The sequence below is a fragment of the Aethalodelphis obliquidens genome, unplaced genomic scaffold (genome assembly GCF_003676395.1).
Source record: "Aethalodelphis obliquidens isolate GAN/ISIS:26980383/991018 unplaced genomic scaffold, ASM367639v1 scaffold113, whole genome shotgun sequence".
NCBI classification, from domain to species: Eukaryota; Metazoa; Chordata; class Mammalia; order Artiodactyla; family Delphinidae; genus Aethalodelphis; species Aethalodelphis obliquidens.
This window is the reverse complement of record NW_020838057.1, coordinates 1,656,211-1,676,508: the sequence shown is the minus strand read 5'-3', so window position 1 is coordinate 1,676,508 and position 20,298 is coordinate 1,656,211. Positions and strand designations below refer to the sequence as shown.

At 44.9% G+C, this 20,298-nt stretch overlaps 1 protein-coding gene across 6 annotated transcripts; it reads left to right on the top strand.

The window, feature by feature from the left end:
• The first annotated feature begins 872 nt into the window (after window positions 1–872).
• Window positions 873–19,133, top strand: LOC113615124 (zinc finger protein 543-like). 6 transcript variants are annotated; one of them, XM_027097195.1, is made up of 6 exons: window positions 873–962; window positions 1,504–1,656; window positions 3,745–3,871; window positions 11,796–11,891; window positions 15,690–15,833; window positions 16,351–19,133. In XM_027097195.1, exons 3-6 carry the CDS (start codon window positions 3,745–3,747, stop codon window positions 18,315–18,317), a joined length of 2,334 nt encoding a protein of 777 aa, XP_026952996.1. In that variant the 5' UTR covers window positions 873–962; window positions 1,504–1,656; the 3' UTR covers window positions 18,318–19,133. The 6 variants fall into 6 exon arrangements, with proteins under 6 accessions (XP_026952996.1, XP_026952994.1, XP_026952995.1 ...); XM_027097193.1 differs by having other exon boundaries at window positions 923–1,325; XM_027097194.1 differs by lacking the exons at window positions 873–962; window positions 1,504–1,656 and adding an exon at window positions 1,773–2,459.
• Window positions 19,134–20,298: the final 1,165 nt, after the last annotated feature.

Genomic DNA, 20,298 nt, shown 5'->3' with positions numbered 1-20,298 from the left:
ACTGCCAGGAAATTCCCAAGAATGCCCCTTTCAGGACTAGCCAATTCTTAGAGGTAACAAACTACTCCTAGGGGCTGTTTCTTTCATGTGTAAATTAAGCAACCCAAAGCCCCTAGTCGGAAACCCTCCTCTTTCTGACTCTTACACTTAGGAGACTATATTTCTCATCATCTAAGGGCCTGTGCCAGGCAAATAAGTCAGCCCGTATGCTCGAAAGCCTGTTGACAGTATTCAAACTAGCCAATACCAAACTGTTTATCCTACCCTGTCTTATCTTTCCTGTTGAAAACACAATAAAAGCTGTGGACCATGTTTTCTTCACCTCTCTTACCTCCTGACCTGACCCATCCTGGTCTTCCCCTCATGGCCCTTTGTGATGTGCCCTGTCTCCTGTTTCTAGGAATGTGTGAGCATAAACTACTTCCTTCATGACAATCATTCCCATTTCTGTGTATATTAACATACCAAATTAATTCCTGGGTATATTCTAGAACACACAGGGAACATATGACTTCTTTATAGTGGCCTACAGGGCTCTACACAGTGAGCTTTAAAGTGATACTAGGGATGAACAAGAAGGAGCAGGTGACAGAATTCCAGGGTCAGGACACATTTTTCACATTCCTTGCTAGAAAAAATCTGGGAGTCTGGGAGTCTTTTTCCACCGATAGAGACCATTCATGGTGTTTGAGGAGAGAGTGCAGAAATACTGCTTTCACTGATGCTCTGAGGCAAGTTGCTCCACACACCTGGTTGTTTGCAGGGGAAAAAAATACTACGTTACCCAGAAGGCTGAGCGCCGCGTGTTTGCGCCGATGGTGGGCCAGTGATGGCTCAGGACGGGGGTGGTTTCCTGCGGCCTGCGCCGGCGGGGGCGGGACCTCCGACCATTTGGAGAGCTGCGTCATCTATCTGTGCCGGCTGGGTCCTCCGGCGCTGTGGGTCCTGTGGCGATGGGCCGGGTGCGTTTCCCAGCCCCGCGCTGGGCAGGCCAGTGAGGAGGGTGTGTCTTACCTCCGTGTCGGTGTACTAGCCCAACACTCGCCCCAGGTCCTCCGTAACGGGAGTGTCCCGTGAGCGCCTGCCGGGGCCCCGACCCCGTCCCCGCAGCTCTGACGCGACGGCCTGGGCCTCGTGCGCATTTTTCGCCTGGGAAACTGAGGCTCAGAGTGCGACCGTCGGCCGAGGTGACCCCTCCCAACCCCAACCCCCTCACCCCCCTGCTCTGGGCAGGAGGCGGGCGGCTGAATCCTGGAGCCGCCTCTCTGGCCCCGCTCTCTCCTCACGGTCCCGTGATGGCGGCGGGGTGGTTGGACCCGGCACGGGTGAGTGGGCCATATTGCTGGCATTGCTGCTTCTCCGCTGGTTCGGAGAGGGCTCCTGGGCAGGCTGGAGGCTAAGTAAGCCATTGGGTTTCTCTTTGTCCTCGTCGTTTACTTACAACAAGTGGCGCTGACTCGTTATTTTATCCGCGGTCTTACCACAGTTTTGGGTCTCCGACAGGTGTTTCATCAGTGCGTGAAGGATGAATGATGCTTCCTTCCTTCCCGTCACACTTAAAATTCTAGAATTCCAGCTTCCCCATCCTCCCGGCCGACCTCCTCTGACCTGCCGTTCTTCCCTGGCTCACTGTTCTGCAGACACACCAACCTGACCATAAGTTCTCTGTCCCCGCGCCCCGCCCCGCCCCCAATCTTTATATTTGCACTGGCCTTTGCCTGGAGTACTGTTCCTGTATCTTTTTTTTTTTTTTGACCATGCTGCAGGGCTTGGGGGATCTTAGTTCTCCAACCAGGAATCGAACCTGCGCCCCCTGCAGTGGAAGCATGGAGCCCTAACCATTGGACCGCCAGGGAAGTCCCACTGTTCCTATATCTTTGCAGGACCTCCCTCTCACATCCTTCTGGCCTCTGCGCAGATGTCTCCTATTTGGAGAGGACTTTTCTAGCAGTTAGCTTAAAATGGCCCCTTCCTGTTGCCTGTGTTCTGGCATTTTTGTGTAGGGAACCTGGCAAAATTCCTGGTTGAATTTGTCCAGGATGCTGTGGGAGCAAAGAGAAAACAATGAGAAAAGAACCGTAATAGCCGGCCGGCCTCGATTGAGTCCTTGCTGTTAGCAGGTCGACAGGCATAATATATCGCCTCATGTAATCGTCACCTTTTCAGAGCTAAGTTCTCTTATTATCACTGTTTTGTACAAGAACAACTTGAGACTCAGTGAAGTTCAGTTTCCTGCCCAAGTTCACTGCAGTTCTTTAGTAGCAGAAACTAACAACCAGTATGTCGCCACCACAGCCTGTATTTTTACCCTCTTCTCTACGAACAGTGGAGAGGGTTGCCTGGAGGTGACACCTAAAGTAAACTTTGCAAGCCAAACAGGCTTCCTTCCGGTAGGCAGTCTTGGCATGAACCAAGGACATGGCATTTCAGCATGCGGAAGAGTGTGGACCAAATAAAAGGTATATTGGTTGTTTAAGGAACCCCCAGAGGGTCTTTGCGATTGCCAGAATCCTCCCTACTCCCCCATCTGCTGAGACGTGTCCTGGGAGGGCCAGACGTTGTGGCCGTTGGCTGAATGTTCCATCCTGCTCAGCCAGGACAGACATCATGGCCAATCAAAGGCTGTTGTTCTCCTGGCTACAGCCTCCAGTGTCCTCAGCAATTCCTATTCCCTGGTCCCTGAAGTATTCTTTCCTCCGGGATACATGCTGTCAGGTCTCAGGTAGAAAAAAGAAGTGATGGCTCATTGTGGATTCTCCCTGGGAGTCTCCAAGGTTCACATGGCAGCAGGAGCTGGTCCAGGCCCTGCCACTTCCCAAGCAGGTACCACCACCTCAGGTGACTCTCCTGTGAGGTGGGTGATGATGAATCTGCTCCTCTGCCCACGTCTGCAAAATTATTTTCAGCAGTGGCTGAAATGAATATAACTGGGAAATTTATTTAAAATGCTTCACATCTTCATTAACTGTGGTTTTACTTTGCCAGTGGGTCATGGTTATGCTGTTAGACCTCAGACCAGAGGAACCTGCTTTTAAATCCTGCCTCTGATCACAACCCATGTAAACTTGGGCAAACTGGTAGAGCTCCCTGGGCCTCAGGTCTCCTGACTGACATGAAGATGATAATGGCATTGACCTCACCGGCTGTGGCCAGTCACCCAGTGTTTCTTTTTTCTTTAGTTCTCATAACTATTATTGCTCAGTGAGAATCATTGTATTGATTCAGAAATCAACGTTCAGAGAAATTAAGCGAGGCCCCCAAGTTCACACAGCAGGCAAGTGCTGACTTTAGGACTTAGGATTCAAACCTCAAGAGTGGGTGGGACTTAAGAGCTGGGGACTTTCAGACACTTTAACAAGACATGTAAATGCCTCATCACGAGGCAGGCACACAATGAGGACCAGTGGGTCTGGGGTACTGTTGCTGTAATTATTATTGGTATTGTTTTGTTGTCATTATTCTTTCCCATTTGTCTGACACCTTAGCACCCTTACCATTCTGTGCCTCACAGTCCATGCGGGAGGGTTCCAACCTCGTGTCATTCTCCGTCGCCTCCTGCCTAGGAGGCTTCTGTCGGCTACACTGCTATGATCAGTCTAGAGCAGTGTCTGCCTCCTGGAATCCAGCACAGAGCTCGGCCTTCAGGGGCTGTTTGGTCTCTGCATCTTTGCCATGGAGAGAGATGGGCTCTGATTTGATCAATAGCCCCAAGACCAACACAACTGCATCTGCTTGACTTTCCAGATGATTGTTACTTATGAGGACGTGGCCGTGAATTTTACCCAGGAGGAGTGGGGGCAGCTGGACCCTGCCCAGAGGACCCTGTACCAGGAGGTGATGCTGGAGACCTGCAGGCTCCTGGTCTCTCTGGGTAAGGCCTTCCCAATCCATGTGGGACCTGTCACTTGCTTCATTCCACCCTCTGGCTCCAGGCCTGGTGGTTGAGAAGCCCTCTGTAGCCCATCTACCCTCCTCCGCACAGCTTCAGTTATTTTCTGGACTCACCTCTTGCTGCCTGGTCTCCTTGTATCTCACTTAGGGAGGGTTGGACAAGAAACATAGTTTGCCTTTGGTCACAGCCAAAGGAGAAGGATGTGTTGGGAGGAAATGGAGGTGTCTTACAGAACCCAAAGGTAAGAATTTCTGCTGAGCTCCTTGAGGGACTGATATAGCGACTTAGAGAAGCATGATTATGCCCTGGCTTCTGGGTCTCTTGTTCTGCCTTCTCTCGTGGGCCTGCTCATGTCACTTTGTTTTCACAGTGGTTTTTTCTGCTGCAGCTATTTTGCAGAAGGAGGTAGTCACTAAGTCCTTGCTCTCTGAGGCCCACTCACTCCTCATCTCTGTTTCTTGCTGTATGTTTATCTTGTTTCTCTGTTCATGCTGTACTCATTTAATTCTCCCAGCACGCTGTACTCAACAAGTAAGGGAAATAGGGCCATTGTTGTGAGTCCTTCCTAAAGCTTAATCCATTCAACTTAAAAGGCACAACTTGGTTGTCAACAGCTCTGCTTTGCATTTTTTGTCCATCCTTTTGTGAAATGTTGATTAGAATAAATGATATATGATGTTCGTGCAAATGTCTCTATTTGACCAAATCACTGTGTGGGATTCCAAACCCAAGTTTTTATTTTTAGTAGTTCATGAAATGCTGAATTTTGGCATCTCCACATCTGCTCCTTCCTCTGGCCCTGTTTCCTGAGGATTGACTCCTCTGCTCATGTCCCCCTCTCACCACCACAGCCCACTTGGTCTGAGGCTGCTGACTCCCACGGGGAAGTGTTTGCTGTTTCCTTCTTCGTGTAGCACCTGGGAGTCCAGGGTCTGGTTCTAGACTCCTGTTGTCTAATCCCTGCTCTGCTGCTTATGAGCTGTGTGTTCCTGGGCAGGTTACTGAACGCTTCTGTATGTCAGTTATCTCATAGGTAGTATCTCATGAAGTAATATAGTACCTGCTTCACACGTCTGTCATGAGGATGAATGGCTCAGAATAGTGCGTGGTGATGCCTGGCTGTGTGCAGGGTTAGCAATTGTGACTCCTGCTGCTGTCACTACTGTTAGTGATATCATCGTCGTCCTTGTTGTCATGGTCATCACCCTACACTTGGACTCAGCATTTTCTGGAACAGTGTTGTGTAGCTTTGTAGTTAAATACAGATGCCAGATGCCAGAGATGACTAGACTTTGGTTTTCATCTTGGCTCAGCCATTCATCGTGTCCATGGTTTCAGCAAATCATTTTATCTGCCTGAGCCTCTGTTTCTTCATCTATAAAATGGTGCTTATTGCAATATGTACTTCATGTGGGTGCTATAAGGAAATCCTAAAATAGAATTTTTCATGCAAGGCCCACAGGAAGGTCAATATAACGCTTTGCTTAGGACCTAAAAAAGACTTAGATCCATGAAGACATTTACCTTGTTCCTGAATGAAAAGACTCAATATTTTAAATATGTATGTCATTTCATTTCTAAATTAGTTCATAAACTTAATTCAGTTTTTTTTATGCATTTAAATTGCTCGGTACAGTCCCTGGAATATGGTTATACCTATAAATAGTTATTATTTTTTTAAGACTTGTTTTTTTTTTAAGCAGTTTTAGGTTCACAGCAAAATTGAGAGGTAAGTATAGAGATTTCCCATATACCCTCTCCCCCCACACGAGCATACCCTCCCTCATTCTCAATATTCTCACCAGAATGGTACATTTGTTACAGTTAATTCATCTACACTGACACATCATGATCACCCAAAGTCCATAATTGACATTAGGGTTCACTCTTGGTGTTGTACACTCCATGGGTTTGGACAAATGTATAATGACATGTATCCATCATAGTATCATACAGAATTTTTTTGTTGCCCTAAGAGTCCTCTCTATTCATCCTTGCCCCCTCACCAACCACTGATCTTTTTTACAGTCTCCATTTGTGTTTTCCAGAATGTCATATAGCTGGAATCATAGAGTATGTAACCTTTTTGATTGGCTTCTTTCACTTAGTAATATGCATTTGTTTCTCATTTCATGGCTTGATAGCATGTTTCTTTTTAGTGCTGAATAATATTTTACTGTCTAGATTTACCATCGTTTATCCATTTACCTACTGAAGAACATCTTGGTTGCTTCCAAGTTTTGGCAATTATGAATAAAGGTGCTGTAAACATCCGTGTGCAGGTTTTTATGTGGACATAAGTGTTCAGCACCTTTGGGTAAATAGCGAGAACTGTGATTGATGGATCCTATGGTGAAGGTATATTTAGTTTTTTAAGAACCCACCAAACTGTCTTCAAAATGGTGGTATCATTTTGCATCCCCACCAGCATTAAATGAGAGTTCCTGCTGCTCCGCATCCTTGCTAGCATTTGGTGTTGTCAGTGTTCCACGTTTTGACCTTCCTTCCTCCCTCCCTCCCTCCCTCCCTTCTTTTCTTTCATTTATATTTATTTATGACTGCTTTGCATCTTCGTTGCTGCGTGTGGGATTTCTCTAGTTGCAGCGAGCAAGGGCTACTCTTTGTTGCGGTGCGTGGATTACTCTTGTTGTGGTGTGCAGCCTTCTCGTTGCTGTGGCTTCTCCTGTTGCGGAGCATGGGCTCTAGGCCCGCGGGCTTCAGTCGCTGTGACACTCAGGCTCAGTAGTTGTGGCATGTGGGCTCTAGAGTGCAGGCTCAGTAGTTGTGGCTCACGGGCTTAGTTGCTCTGCGGCATGTGGGATCTTCCCAGACCAGGGCTCGAACCTGTGTCCCCTGCATTGGCAGGTGGATTCTTCACCATTGCACCACCAGGGAAGTCCCTTGACCATTCTAATAGGTATGTAGTAGTATCTTGTTTTAATTTGCATTTCTCTGATGATATATTCTGTGGAGCATCTTTTCATATGCCTGTTTGCTGTGTGTATATTGTCTTTGGTGAGATGTGTTTTAAGGTCTTTGGTGAGGTGTCTGTTAAGGTATTTGGCTCATTTTAAAATTGGGTCGTTTTTGTTTTCTTACTTTCTAATTTTAAGAGATATTTGTGTATTTTGGATAACTGTCCTTTATCAGATACGTCTTTTGCAAATATTTTCTCCTACTGTGTGGCTTGTCTTCTCATCCTTTGGCAGAGCAGAAGTTTTTAATTTTTATGAAGTCCAGCTTATCAATCATTTCTTTCATGGATTACGCCTTTGGTGTTGTATCTAGAAAGTTATCACATACCCATACTCATCTAGGTTTTCTCCTATAATATCTTCTAGGAATTTTATGGTTTTGTGTTTTACATTTAGATCTGTGATCCATTTTGAGTAAATTTTTGTGAAGGGTATAAGGTCTGTCTAGGTAATTTTTTTTAATATGTGGATATCCTGTTGTTCTAGCACCGTTTGTTAAAAAAACTAGCTTTGCTAGCTATTGTATTGCTTTTGTACCTTTGTCAAAGATCAGTTGACTGTATTATGTGGGGCTATTTCTGGGCTTTCAATTCTGTTCCATTGATCTTTCACCAACATCACACTGTCTTCATTACTATAACTTTATTGTAAGTCTTGAGGTTGGGTTAGCGTCAGTCCTCCCACTTTGTTCTTCTTCAATATTGTGTTGGCTCTTCTGGGTCTTTTGCCTCTCCATATAAACTTAATCAGTTTTGGATATCCACAAAATGATTTGCTGAGATTTTGATTGGTATTGCATTGAATCTATAGATCAAATTGGGAAGAACTGACATCTTGACAGTACTGAGTTTTCTTATCCATGAACATAAAATCTCTCTCTATTTATTTTGTTCTTTGATTTCATTCATCAGAGCTTTGTGGAGTTCCTCATATAAATCTTGTACATATGGGCTTCCCTGGTGGCGCAGTTGTTGAGAGTCCGCCTGCCGATGCAGGGGACACAGGTTCGTGCCGCGGTCCGGGAAGATCCCACATGGCGCGAAGTGGCTAGGCCCGTGAGCCATGGCCGCTGAGCCTGCACGTCCGGAGCCTGTGATCCGCAACGGGAGAGGCCACAACAGTGAGAGGCCCGCGTACCACAAAAAAAAAAAAAAATCTTGTACATATTTTCTTAGATTTATACCTAAGTATTTCATTTTGTAGGAGTGCTAATGTAAATGATAATGTGCCAAAGGGCAACTAATCTAAGTCTGCTTTCAAATAACACTATATCACTTCACTGGTAACATGAGACCTTATAACAAAATAATCTTAATTCTGTCCTCCCATCCTTCATATCATTGCTGCCATTTGTTTCACTATGTAAGTGCATATATAATGGGAATATATATTTTATACATATATAAAAATAAGCATTTATATGTATGTATGTATATGTATAAGTGTGTGTAAGCTATGTACATAAGCATAATTGAATACATTATTACTATTATTCTGAACACAATGTTACCTGTTAGATTGGTTAGACAACTAAAAGTTTTAACTTTACCTTCTTTTATTCCTCCTGCAGTATTCCTCCTTTCTATATTTAGATCTGAGTTTCTGACCTATATCATTTTCCTTCTCTCTACAGAAGTTATTTTAACATTTCTTATAAGATAGGTCTACTGGCAACAGATTCCCTCAATTTTTGTTTCTTTGAGAAATTCTTTATTTCTCTTTCAGTTTTGAAGGATAATTTCACAGGGTGTGGAATTCAAGATTGATGAGGTTTTTCTCTGAACACTTTAAATCTTTCAACTCTCTTATGTGATTTCTGAGGAGAAATCATATGTAATTCTTGTCTTTGTTCCTGTATAGGTAAGATGTTTTGTTTTGTTTTGACCTTCGTCTTCTTTCTGGATTTTTTCTTTATCTTCAATTTTCTGTAGTTTTTAAATGGTATGCCTAGGTGTGGTTGTTTGGTTTTTTTGTTGGGGGACAGGGGTGGGGGTAGTGGGCATTTATCATGCTTGGTGTTCTCTTGGCTTTCTGGATCTGTGGTTTGGTGTTTGACATTAATTTTGGGAAATTCCCAGTCATTATTGTTTCCTGTATTTCTTCTGTTTCTTTTTCTCATTTTTTCTCCTTTTTAAATTCACATTACTTTATATTACACCTTTTATAGTTCTATGGTCCTTGGATATTCTGTTTTTTTTCAGTCTTTGTCCTCTTTGCTTTCAGTTTTGAAGGTTACTATTGATATATTCTCAAACTCAGAGATTCTTTCTTTAGCTGTGTCCAGTCTACTGATAAGTCCACCAGAGGCATTCTTCAGTGTTATTTGATCTGTAGCATTTTTTTTTTTTTTTTTTGTAGCATTTTTTTTTTTGGTTCTTAATTAGGATTTCCTTCGATGTGCTTACATTCCCCCTCTGTTTTTGCATGCTGTCTACTTTGTTCATTAAGCCCTTAGCATATTAATCAGTGTCATTTAAAATCCCTGATCTGATAATTCCAGCATCCCTGACATGTCAGGTTCTGATGCTTGCTCTGTCTCTTCAAATTGTGTTCTTTGACTTTTAGCGTGACTCATAATTTTTTTTGATAGCTGCACATGATATACTGGGCAAAAGTAACTGCTGTAAATAGACCATGATGTATTAGGCAAAAGTAACTGCTGTAAATAGGCCTTTAGGAATGTGGTGGGCGGGACTTCCCTGGTGGTGCAGTGGTTAAGAATCTGCCTGCCAATGCAGGGGACACGGGTTTGAGCCCTGATCTGGGAAGAGCCCACATGCCGCGGAGCAACTAAGCCCATGCGCCACAACTACTGAGCCCGTGTGCCACCACTACTGAGCCTGTGTTCTAGAACCCGCAAGCCACAACTACTGAAGCCTGTGCACCTAGAACCCATGCTCCACAACAAGAGAAGCCACCGCAATGAGAAGCCCGTGCACTGCCGCGAAGAGTAGCCCCCGCTCACCACAACTAGAGAAAGCCCACGTGCAGCAACAAAGACCCAACACAGCCAAAAATAAAATAAATTAAAAAAAAAAATGTAGTGGCAGGGCAGGAGGGAAAGAGTGTTCTTATAGTTCTATGATTTGGTCTCAGTCTTTTAGTGGGCCTATCTCTCTGGACTGTGAATGTCACAAGTGTTTATCTCCTCCACTAAGGTAGGACAGGATGGCCAAAGTTGACTGGAGTTGGGTATTTCCCTTCTTCCAGGCCATTTAGACTCTGATAAAACCCCAGCAGTTTAGGATCTGGTTAACTAGTTTCTTCTGAGGATAGGCCTGGTTAAAGAGAGTGCTCTGGTATATTTCATAATTGGTTCTTTTTCCTTCCCCCCTGCCAGAAGCCCAAGGGGATTTTTCTCTTCTATTTTTTGTGGGAACTTGGTTGAGCTTCTGGAGAGAAATTTCATAGTGACTGTATCCCTGGAGGTTTTTTTTTACTGTCAGGGTTGTCTGCACTGAACCTCCACCAATCCATTCATTATCGTTCAGGTTTTCTATCCTGGCGCTGGTTCCTGTGGCAGTTTCTGCTCATGAGTCTCTGCTCTTGTAAGCTGTGACTCACTGTATTCCCGGTGTCTCCAGTCCTGGGGATAGCAGTTTACCTTGTTTCCTCCCCTCTGTTATTGATCCAAGAAGGCTTGTTGACTTTTCAGTCTGTTCATTTTGCCACTTGTTGTTAGGATGGAGTGGCGACCTGGAATCTCCTTACAGGCAGAACTGGAAACAAGAAGTCGACTAAATATTAGTTTTGACTTAACTGTTAGGATTTAAAAATTCCATGGCAACATGGCAGATTGATGAAGCACCTGGGCTCAGGAGCCACAGTTCAGTGAAATCTCAGAAAGTGACATTTGAGCTGAGACCCAAAGAATTAGAGTAATCTAGAACGAGCAAAGTAGGGAAAAAAACAGCCTTCCAGTTAGAAGGGACAGCACGTGCAAAGGCCCTGTGGTTGCAGGGAGCATGACTCCTGACAGCTGAAGAAAGACTCCTTCGCTTTCCACTGCCCTGTCCCTGAGCCCCGTGCTGAGCATGTAGCAGACAGGAGTGAACATTTGCTTAGTGATGACAAACGAATCCTGAGCTTTGGTTCAGGATCTGCAGATGCGCTTTCTGTGCGGGTCCTGGTACCTTTGCCATTGATTTATCTACAGTCTTTACCCCCACATCGGTTGATATATGTTTGGGTACACATGACAGACCAGCTCAAACAGTCTACACCCTGAAAGAAGCAGCTCAGAGGTGATGCTGTCTTCCAGGTTGGGGGTGCCAACCCAGGTATCTGTTTCTTTGCTTCCTTGGTTCTGATGCTCAGGCTGGTTCCCTCACAGGAGTCGCAAGATGCTTCTGGATGGCAGGAGCTGCAGGGGCCTCACTCAGCCCTTCCTGAAATAAAGCTTTCTTTTTACTCAGAGCAGCTGTCGTAGGTCACCTGCCTACCTTAGATACGGATGATGCCGTTTGTGGGATGATGGAGACCAGGGCTTCTTAGCCTGCCAGGTTGGCTACTATCACCTGGGGAGCATTTAAAATCTGATGCCCAGGCCCTTCCCAGAGATTTTGTTTGAACTGCTGTGTGGTGGTAGCTGGGCACCCCAGGTGTTGCTGATGCACAGGAGGTTGAGGTCCCTGACTTGAATGAATTAGAAAACGTCTTCAGGAGGTACGTCTGAACGGTGCTGGGTTCTGTGGGATGGAGATCAAAGGGAGTTGGTGCTGTCTGTGCAGCCAGCACTAATGTCTACAGTCTTCAGGGACAAAGGATGGTGTTTTTACAGTTTGTTTCCTAGTTGCAGCATTTTGTTTGCCTAGATGGGAGCAGCTGCATTCCGAGGTCTCTTCCAAATCCTGCAGTCCCAATCTGGGTTGAGAGGTTTCTTTCTTCTCACCAAAATCCTCATGTTCTCTTTTTTTCTCTGTGAACAGGATGTCCTTTGCCCAAGCCAGAGCTGATCCACCCACTGGAGCACAGCCCAGAGTTACAGACGTGGAAGAGAGGCCTCTCCCCAAGCTCCTGCCCAGGTAAGTGCCAACAGCTGGCCAAGCGGGCATCACAGCAGGTTGCAGACAGCAGGAGGACCATTGCCTATAAAATTTGTGAGAATTTTCTTGTCATGGCCTCTCTGGAGGCATGGGATCTGTGGAACCTTTTAACCTGTGGTCCTTCTACCCCATAACACTCTCCACTGCTCCTGGGGAGGTGTGGGGCGTATCAGGTAAGTTCAGGCTCTCGGCTCCATGTACTTGGGCTTAAAAACTAGGTGTGACACACCACACAGCCTTGTGGCCCTGGGGAAGTTCCATGATCCTGTTGTGCCTTTGTATATAAGTTTGGCCAAGGTAAACCTAGCTGTTCTAACAGGTGTATTCCAAAATCTCCATGGCTCAGCACACGAAAAGTGTTTTTCTTGAACCAAGGGAGATGCGGATCAGTAGGAAGCTCTGATCACACAGTTATTCAGGGACTCAGCTACCTTCTGTCATCAACGTGGGACCTTCAGGGTTCCTGGCATCCTCCATCTGGCAGAGGGAAAACAGAGAAGGGAAAATGTCACACCCACTTCCAACACATTGTTTCCACTCACATTCCACTGATAAGATACTCGACTTAGTCATTTGGTGCCTGGGGCTGGGATAGGAGGCTGAGTGTTTTCAAGGAAAGGAATGAAATTGTTTGATTAGTGTGGTCTGTTACACTCAGTCTGTTCCTGAGAAATTGTAGTCATAATCGTTTCTGTCTCATTGGGTGGTTGGAGGATGCAATAGATTATGTATGAAACTGCTTCTCACTTGGTCTGACCCATAGTGAGTGGCTCAGCAAAAGTAAGCTATTAGTATTATTAACATCGTGGGATTAGTGCTAGTGAGTAATGATAGTATCTCATATTTCCTTCTGAACTGCAAGTAAACAGGGCCTTCCCAACTATGCTCTCTATCTTACCCTTTCCCACCTTCTCCATCCACCCACACTCTGAGCGTCAGTCAGACACCCAGAAGCACTCCTCCGCCCTAGTCTTCCTATCCCTCCTGTTTGCTTAAACCTCAAGGCACCTCATGCTCAACATGCCTAAGAGGGGGCTTTTGACCTTGCCCGTTCCTCCCACCTCCCGTGCATGTTAGAAGGCTGGGTTCAGCCTCAGATAACTCCTCAACACCCCCGTCTCCACCAAACCCTCCAAATGCTGTCCGTTTTGCATGCACGCCTCCTGAGTCTGTCACCTCCACCACCAGGAGAAGATGTCCCCCCCACAACCTCGGTCCAGGTTTTCAGCTTTTGCCTGGGTGATGCCAGCACACTCCTGGCTGGTCTCCCCACACCTCCTCTGTGCCTCTAGTCAGCCCTGTCTCCCACGGTGGCCCCCGCAGCCACCAAGATCTTGTTCCCAACCTTCAGCACTCCCCCAACCACAGAGCCCTCAGCACGTTTTCATGTCGAAGGTAGAGCTTGTGGGACTTCCCTGGTGGTCCAGTGGTTGGGACTTTGTCTACCAATGCAGAGGGTGCAGGTTCGATACCTGGTCGAGGAGATAAGATCCTGCATGTCTCGCAGCCAAAACACCAAAACATAAAGCAGAAGCGATATTGTAACACATTCAATGAAGATTTAAAAAATGGTCCACATCAAAAAAATCTTAAAAAGAAAATAGAGCCTGTATCCTTGTGTTGCTTGATCCTTAAACCCTTCTACATTCATCTAAATCTCTCATATGTGTAGCTTACCTCCTCACCTCCCTAGAGGAGATCTCACCCCTGACCAAGGCCAATTCATGTACCAGAGTCTAGGCCAAACGTTTTCAGGGAACTGCTGCTTCTCACCTTTTCTGCCTCTTTTGTAACAAAGATATGCTCAGTTGCCTCACATTCGGGGAAAGTAAATAGAAAATGCTTCTGCCTCTCTAATGGCTTCACACTGACATTGACTCTACTTTCCCTATAAAATCCATCTTCTTGGAGAAGCTGTCTCATTCTTGCAAGAGATGTCTACATTTGAGTCCTGTCCATCACATTTACTAAAATTTTCTTGCATGTTTTAAATGAGGTGTAACTCACACCCTGTGTTGTGTAAAAATCTTAAGAGGTTAACTTCATGAATGCTTGGGTATGTTTAACCCATGTAAGCACCACCTCAGTCAATATGTAGAATATTTCCAGCATCTCATTGGGATCTCACGCCCTCGATAGCCCCTTGTGCTTGGTAACCCCTATTTAGACTGTCGGCACCGATTCGTTTTGACTGTTGAACCCCATAGCATGCTGTCTGTCATATGTGTCTTCTTTTGATCATCATGTCTGAGATTCTTTTCATGTGGTTACCTGGGGTTGGAATTTGTTTACTCTTAATACGGTGTAATAGCTCATTGCTTGAAAAATTGCCCTTCATTGATCCATTCACCTCCTGATGGGCACTCCTGTTGTTTTCAACTTAATGCTGCTGAGAATATTCATGTTATGTTTTTTGGTGCATGTAAGCACTGATTTCCGTTAGGAATACATTCTGGTATGTGTGCAGATCAGGTCATGGAGTAGCTGTATGCTCAGCTTTGATAGAAACTGCCAGACAGTTCTGCAGAGTGTCTGCCCCCTTTAACATCCCCACCATTCATCTATGAAAGACTCCATCTGTCCCTATCCTTGGCAGCTCTTGGTAATGTTCTCTTTGCTCTTTGAGGTCTGGGGGAGGTTCCTCTGCACCACAGCACTGAAACTCTTCCTTACACGTCACTGCTTTGCTCCTAATCTTCAAATACAGCACAACCATAAACGATCATGAGTAATGGACCACAATTTACTGAACACACCTGGAACTGTGCCCAGTGCTTTACAGACATTTTCTCATTTAGCTTTCATAACAGCCTATGAGGCAGAAACTGAGAGCCTCTCAGTTTTTCAGAGAAGGAAGCTTAGACAGGAAACAGCTAAGAATTTGTCCAACATTAGCTGGCTGGGTACAGGCAGAATTTGAGTCGAGTTGTTCTGCTCCAGAGCGAGCACTCTTGACCGCCACGCCAAATGAGCTCAGGACACAAGACAGACTTTCCAGACTGTGTCGTGTTTGAGCATTTGACCCTCTTGGATTCTTTGCCCCTCTTCTCACTGGACCTTCATTCTCCTTCTCTGGTCATCACTTGAATGTTGGCTCATCAGGCATCTCATGGCTCATTCTCTTTACTCTTAAATGCTCTCCAAGGTTAATCCACACATTCTCATTCTCACACCTCCAATTTACATGCTGCCTAGTTAGGTCCCAGGTGTACATTATTGGACTAACGCATAATAAAAAATTAAAGCTAATTGATTGACTTTTTTGCCCTGTGTCTGGCACCCTCCAGAACATGGTATATGTAGTGTTTCACTTCATCCTCATAGCAGTCCTACAAGGTGGGCTCTATTTTTAGCTTTATTTTTCAGAAGAGGAAAATGAAGGCCTATGGAATTTGAGTGCCTTACCAGATGCTACAAAGCTAATATTGTGTTCTTTTGGAATTTGGGCCTAGGGTTTTTGTGGTCAGAGACCATGTTCTTAACCATAATACTCATGTGACCTCTAACTTTTGTTTAGTGGACCTCAGGTACAGGTTTCAGTTAATCATAAACCTTGGTTTTATGGGGACATTGTCATCACTGATTAATCAATGACCTTGATTAATTGATGTATTAATTAAATTATTTGCTCCTTTGTTTCTTTTTGAAAATAATATTCTTAACATCACCAAACTCCAGAATGAGAACATTACTCATACCGTCCTGTCTTAGTCTGGCTGCTGTAACAAGAATGCCACGGAGTGGGCAGCTCAAGTAACAAACGTTTATTTCTCGCAGTTTGGGAGTCTGGGAAATCCAGGATCAAGGGGCTGGCAGATCTGGCATCTGATGAGGGCCTGCTCCTTGGTGTGCAGATGGCAGGCTTCTCATTCTGTCCTCACATGGCAGAGAAAAGAAGCAAGCTCCTTAGTATCTTTTCTGGTAAGGACACCAATCCCATCTTGGGAGCTTATCCTCTCATGCATGGCAGTTCCCTGATTCTGGAAGATTCTGTGCCTTTGTTCGTTGTATTTCCAAAGGCTGAAAGGGCCTTCCCATTTTCACTATACGTCAGAAGGTCTGGCTGCATCTGGGAAGCCTGCATGACCTCTTCCTGTCTCCCACCTACTGCACTAGGTGCCCCTTTGCTGGCTTCTTGTAGCACCTTGAGATGTTCTGGCTTCGAGCACTCACCACACACAGTGTCTTCATTCCTCTGTCTACCTGCCCCTCATCTCCAGACATTCTGTCCCCTGCCCATGCTGTCCCTTTGGGTTTTCCCTCTAAAATTTTCAAGAATCTAAGAACCAAAAAGAAAGAAATTGCACACCTGGGTTTCAGAGATTTGAAAACGCAGCAGGTACAGAGCCACTATTTTCATCTTCTCACTGACATGGTGATTTAGTTTCTTCTGTGTTGCCATCACTTATATGCCTTTTGTGTATTGTATTCCCTTCAGGTGGCAACACAAAAGCTGATACCACAGAGCCTACCCCTTCTCACCGGGCGTTGTCTGAGGAAGTCTCACCCCAGGAACAACTGACTCAGCGAGCCTCAGGGGACTCCCTGTTGGGACAAACCAAGGATCAGGATGGGCCACTGGAAATGCATGAAGTCCACTTGAGACCAGGGATGGACCCCCAGAGGGAGAAGCTCTCTGGGAAAATGAGCCCTGAACATGGTGGTTTAGGGACACATGATGGTCTTCACTCAAGGATTGTTCAGCAGCGAGTCTTTCCAGGAGATATTCTTTATGAATGTGACTCACGTGGACCAGTGAAAGGACCCTTGATACATGAAGGGAAACACCTCTATAAGTGTGAGGAATGTGGGAAAGTTTTTAACAAGAATTGCTTCCTTGTTCGACATGAGCAGATTCACTCTGGCGTGAAGCCCTATGAATGCACAGAGTGTGGGAAAACCTTTATTAAGAGCACACACCTCCTCCAGCACCACATGATCCACACCAGGGAGAGGCCCTATGAGTGCACAGAGTGCGGGAAGGCCTTCAACCGCAGGTCACACCTCACGAGGCACCAGCGGATTCACACTGGAGAGAAGCCTTACAAGTGCAGTGAGTGTGGAAAGGCCTTCACCCACCGCTCCAATTTAGTCTTACATAACAGAAGCCACACTGGTGAAAAACCCTTTGTGTGCAAAGAATGTGGGAAAGCCTTTCGAGATAAGACAGGTTTCCTTCGACACTACATCATCCACACGGGAGAGAAGCCCTTTGAGTGTGTGGAGTGTGGGAAATCCTTCAACCGCAGATCACATCTCACCTGGCACCAGCAGATTCATAGTGGAGTGAGACCCTTTGAATGCAACGAATGTGGGAAAGGCTTTTGTGACAGCACAGACCTCATCCAACACTATGTCATCCACACTGGAGAGAAGCCATACAAGTGCCTTGAGTGCGGGAAGGCCTTCTACCGCAGGTCACACCTCAAGCAGCACCAGCGGAGTCATACCGGGGAGAAGCCCTATGTGTGCGGTGAATGTGGAAAGGCCTTTACCCACTGTTCCACTTTTATCTTACATAAAAGAGCCCACACTGGAGAAAAACCCTATGAATGCAAAGAATGTGGGAAAGCCTTTAGTAATCGGTCAGACCTCATTCGACACTTCAGCATCCACACTGAAGAGAAGCCTTATGAGTGCGTGGAGTGTGGGAAAGCCTTTAACCGTAGGTCATACCTCACCAGACACCAGCGGATTCACAGTGGAGAGAAGCCCTATGAATGCATGGAATGTGGCAAAGCCTTTTGCCAAAGGGCAAACCTCATTCGACATGCCATCATCCACACTGGAGAGAAGCCCTATGTGTGCACTGAATGCGGAAAGGCCTTTACCTACTGCTATACTTTCATCTTGCATAAAAGGGCCCATATTGGAGAAAAACCTTTTGAGTGCAAAGAATGTGGGAAAGCTTTTAGCACTAGGAAAGACCTCATTCGACACATTAGCATCCATGCTGGAGAGAAGCCCTATGAGTGCATGGAGTGCGGGAAGGCCTTTAACCGCAGGTCAGGCCTCACCAGGCACCAGCGGATTCACAGTGGAGAGAAGCCCTATGAATGCCTCGAGTGTGGGAAAACCTTCTGCTGGAGCACAAGCCTCATTCGACACTCCGTCATCCACACAGGAGAGAAGCCCTATGAGTGCAGTGAGTGTGGAAAGGCCTTCAGTCGCAACTCATCCCTCACTCAGCATCAGAGGGTTCATACTGGGAGAAACCCTGTCAGTGTGACAGATGTGGGAAGAACCTTCACAAGTGGGCAGTCCTCAGTCAGTCTTCAAGAACTCCTACTGGGGAAAGACTTTTTGCATGTAACGACTGAGGAAAATCTTTTGCCAGAGGTAGCATCTTACTCAGAATCTGATCATTCATACCAAAGAGAAACCTCTCATTTTTCTTCCCCATGAGAAAAGCTATTGCAGGATATCAGTTGTCATCTAAAGAGTCATCTTAGAAATGGCCTCAGCCTAGAAACTTATTCTGTATCTGAAAATTCACACAGGAGAGTGATCCAATCTTTATTGTGCACTTAGCAAAACCCTCAGCCACATCTTTCTCCTTAGCTTACGCTACAAAATTATCTCAGGGATATTTGTAAACAAAAGAGGAGGAGACGAGAAAAGAGAAAAATGCAAACACAGTTTTCAGATTTCAGTGATGAGCCTGTGGCAATTTGTCATCCCTTCCTTAGTTTAGTTGAGGCAAGGGGAGTGTTGTTGCAGAGATCAGAGGGCCTTGTTCCTTTTATTTGTCTTGAATATACATGCACCTGCTGTCCAGTGTCAGGAGAGTTAGTTGAGAATATGTCTGAAAATATTTACTGCAAGCCAACTTTGTTCTACAACATCGTCTTTATCCTTGAGTAGCATATGTCTTTATGAGAAATATGAAGGCTTGACTTATGAAATACTTTCATATTTAAGGAGATAAAGATGTATGTATGAGTGGGCCCGTTTTACTGCATATTTAAGACTGATTTTTTGAGAACATACTGTGTCATGTGTCTTTAACCACCCAACACTCATACTTAATCTACTTGTTCATTCTTTTTTTTTCTGTGGGGTGACAATGACAGTGTAGCTGTGCGACCTTTCCAGATGAATCCCAGTTCTTCCCTCTGATTCCTCCTTAGAGAGGTTTCTTCAGGTCCACCTCAGTGACTTTCTAGAGGTCGAATTAGAGCCAGAACAAAATAAAACACATAGCTAAATTAAGCTAAAGGATAATGATACATGCAGAGAGGTAGTCTCATTTTTAATCTTACAAAAGATTGTGTGAAGAGTCACTGTCAAGGAAAGTGACTAGAATTTTAACAGATGATATGAGCATGTGTGGGTGCAGGTACATGTGTGTTCCACAGTTGTTGCCATTGGCTTAGTCCCAGTATAATGACTAAATGACTAGTATCTTTTGTCAGGGTATTTTGAAATTACTTCTTTGGAGTTTTGGTTTTTTTTGTTTTTGTTTTGTTTTTTTGTTTTGTTTTTTTTTTTTTTTTTTTTTTTGAGCAACGTGATAGTATTCCTTCATGTTAAGAAATATACTGTACAGAAAGACATAAAAATAATCATGCATTCACTCTGAACCCTCCTCAGGGCCTTTCAAATGACTGCATGTCTAGTTTTGTATTCCCATTGAAGGCCAAGTCATTTTTGTTATGTTAATCCATGGCATTATTGTGAAGGCCCCTTCTTCATGCTTTTCATGTCTTGTCTAAGAAGTCTTCAGCAAGCTCTAGGTCCTGAATATTTTCTCCTAAAAGTCTTATAGTTTTACCTTTTATATATATATATTTTTTTTTTTTTTTTTTTTTTTTTTTGGTACGCGGGCCTCTCACTGTTGTGGCCTCTCCCATTGCGGGGCACAGGCTCCGGATGCACAGGCTCAGCGGCCGTGGCTCACAGGCCCAGCTGCTCCGCGGCATGTGGGATCTTCCCGGACCGGGGCACGAACCTGTGTCTCCTGCATCGGCAGGCGGACTCTCAACCACTGCGCCACCAGGGAAGCCCTTACCTTTTATATTTAAATCTCTAGTCCATGTTGAATTAATTTTTGTATTACCATGTGAAGTTTAGGTTGTGTTTTTTGCCTCAGGATGTTCAGTTGTTCTGGTACCATTCGTGGAAAAGACTGCCCTGCCTCTATTGAAGTGAACTTAGTAAAAAATAAGTTGGGCATATTCATTTTGGTCTATTTCTGAGTTCTTTATATTATCCCATTGATCTGGGTATTTAAACCTCTGCTAATACCACATTATCTTGAATACTGTAGCTATCATTAAATCTTAAAATTGGGTAAAGTGATTCCATCTTCTTTATTGTTTTTAAAAATTGATTTAGCTTTCCATGTCAATTTTTCCTTTGGTTTTCTATATAAATTTTATCATGT

What these genes read in the sequence shown, in the direction of transcription:
- LOC113615124 (XM_027097195.1), top strand. Translation starts at nt 3,745, where the DNA reads ATGATTGTTACTTATGAGGACGTGGCCGTGAATTTTACCCAGGAGGAG. An exon ending in CAGGCTCCTGGTCTCTCTGG is followed by an intron (nt 3,872 to 11,795) that starts GTAAGGCCTTCC and finishes CTCTGTGAACAG; the next exon opens with GATGTCCTTTGCCCAAGCCA. An exon ending in GCTCCTTAGTATCTTTTCTG is followed by an intron (nt 15,834 to 16,350) that starts GTAAGGACACCA and finishes TATTCCCTTCAG; the next exon opens with GTGGCAACACAAAAGCTGAT.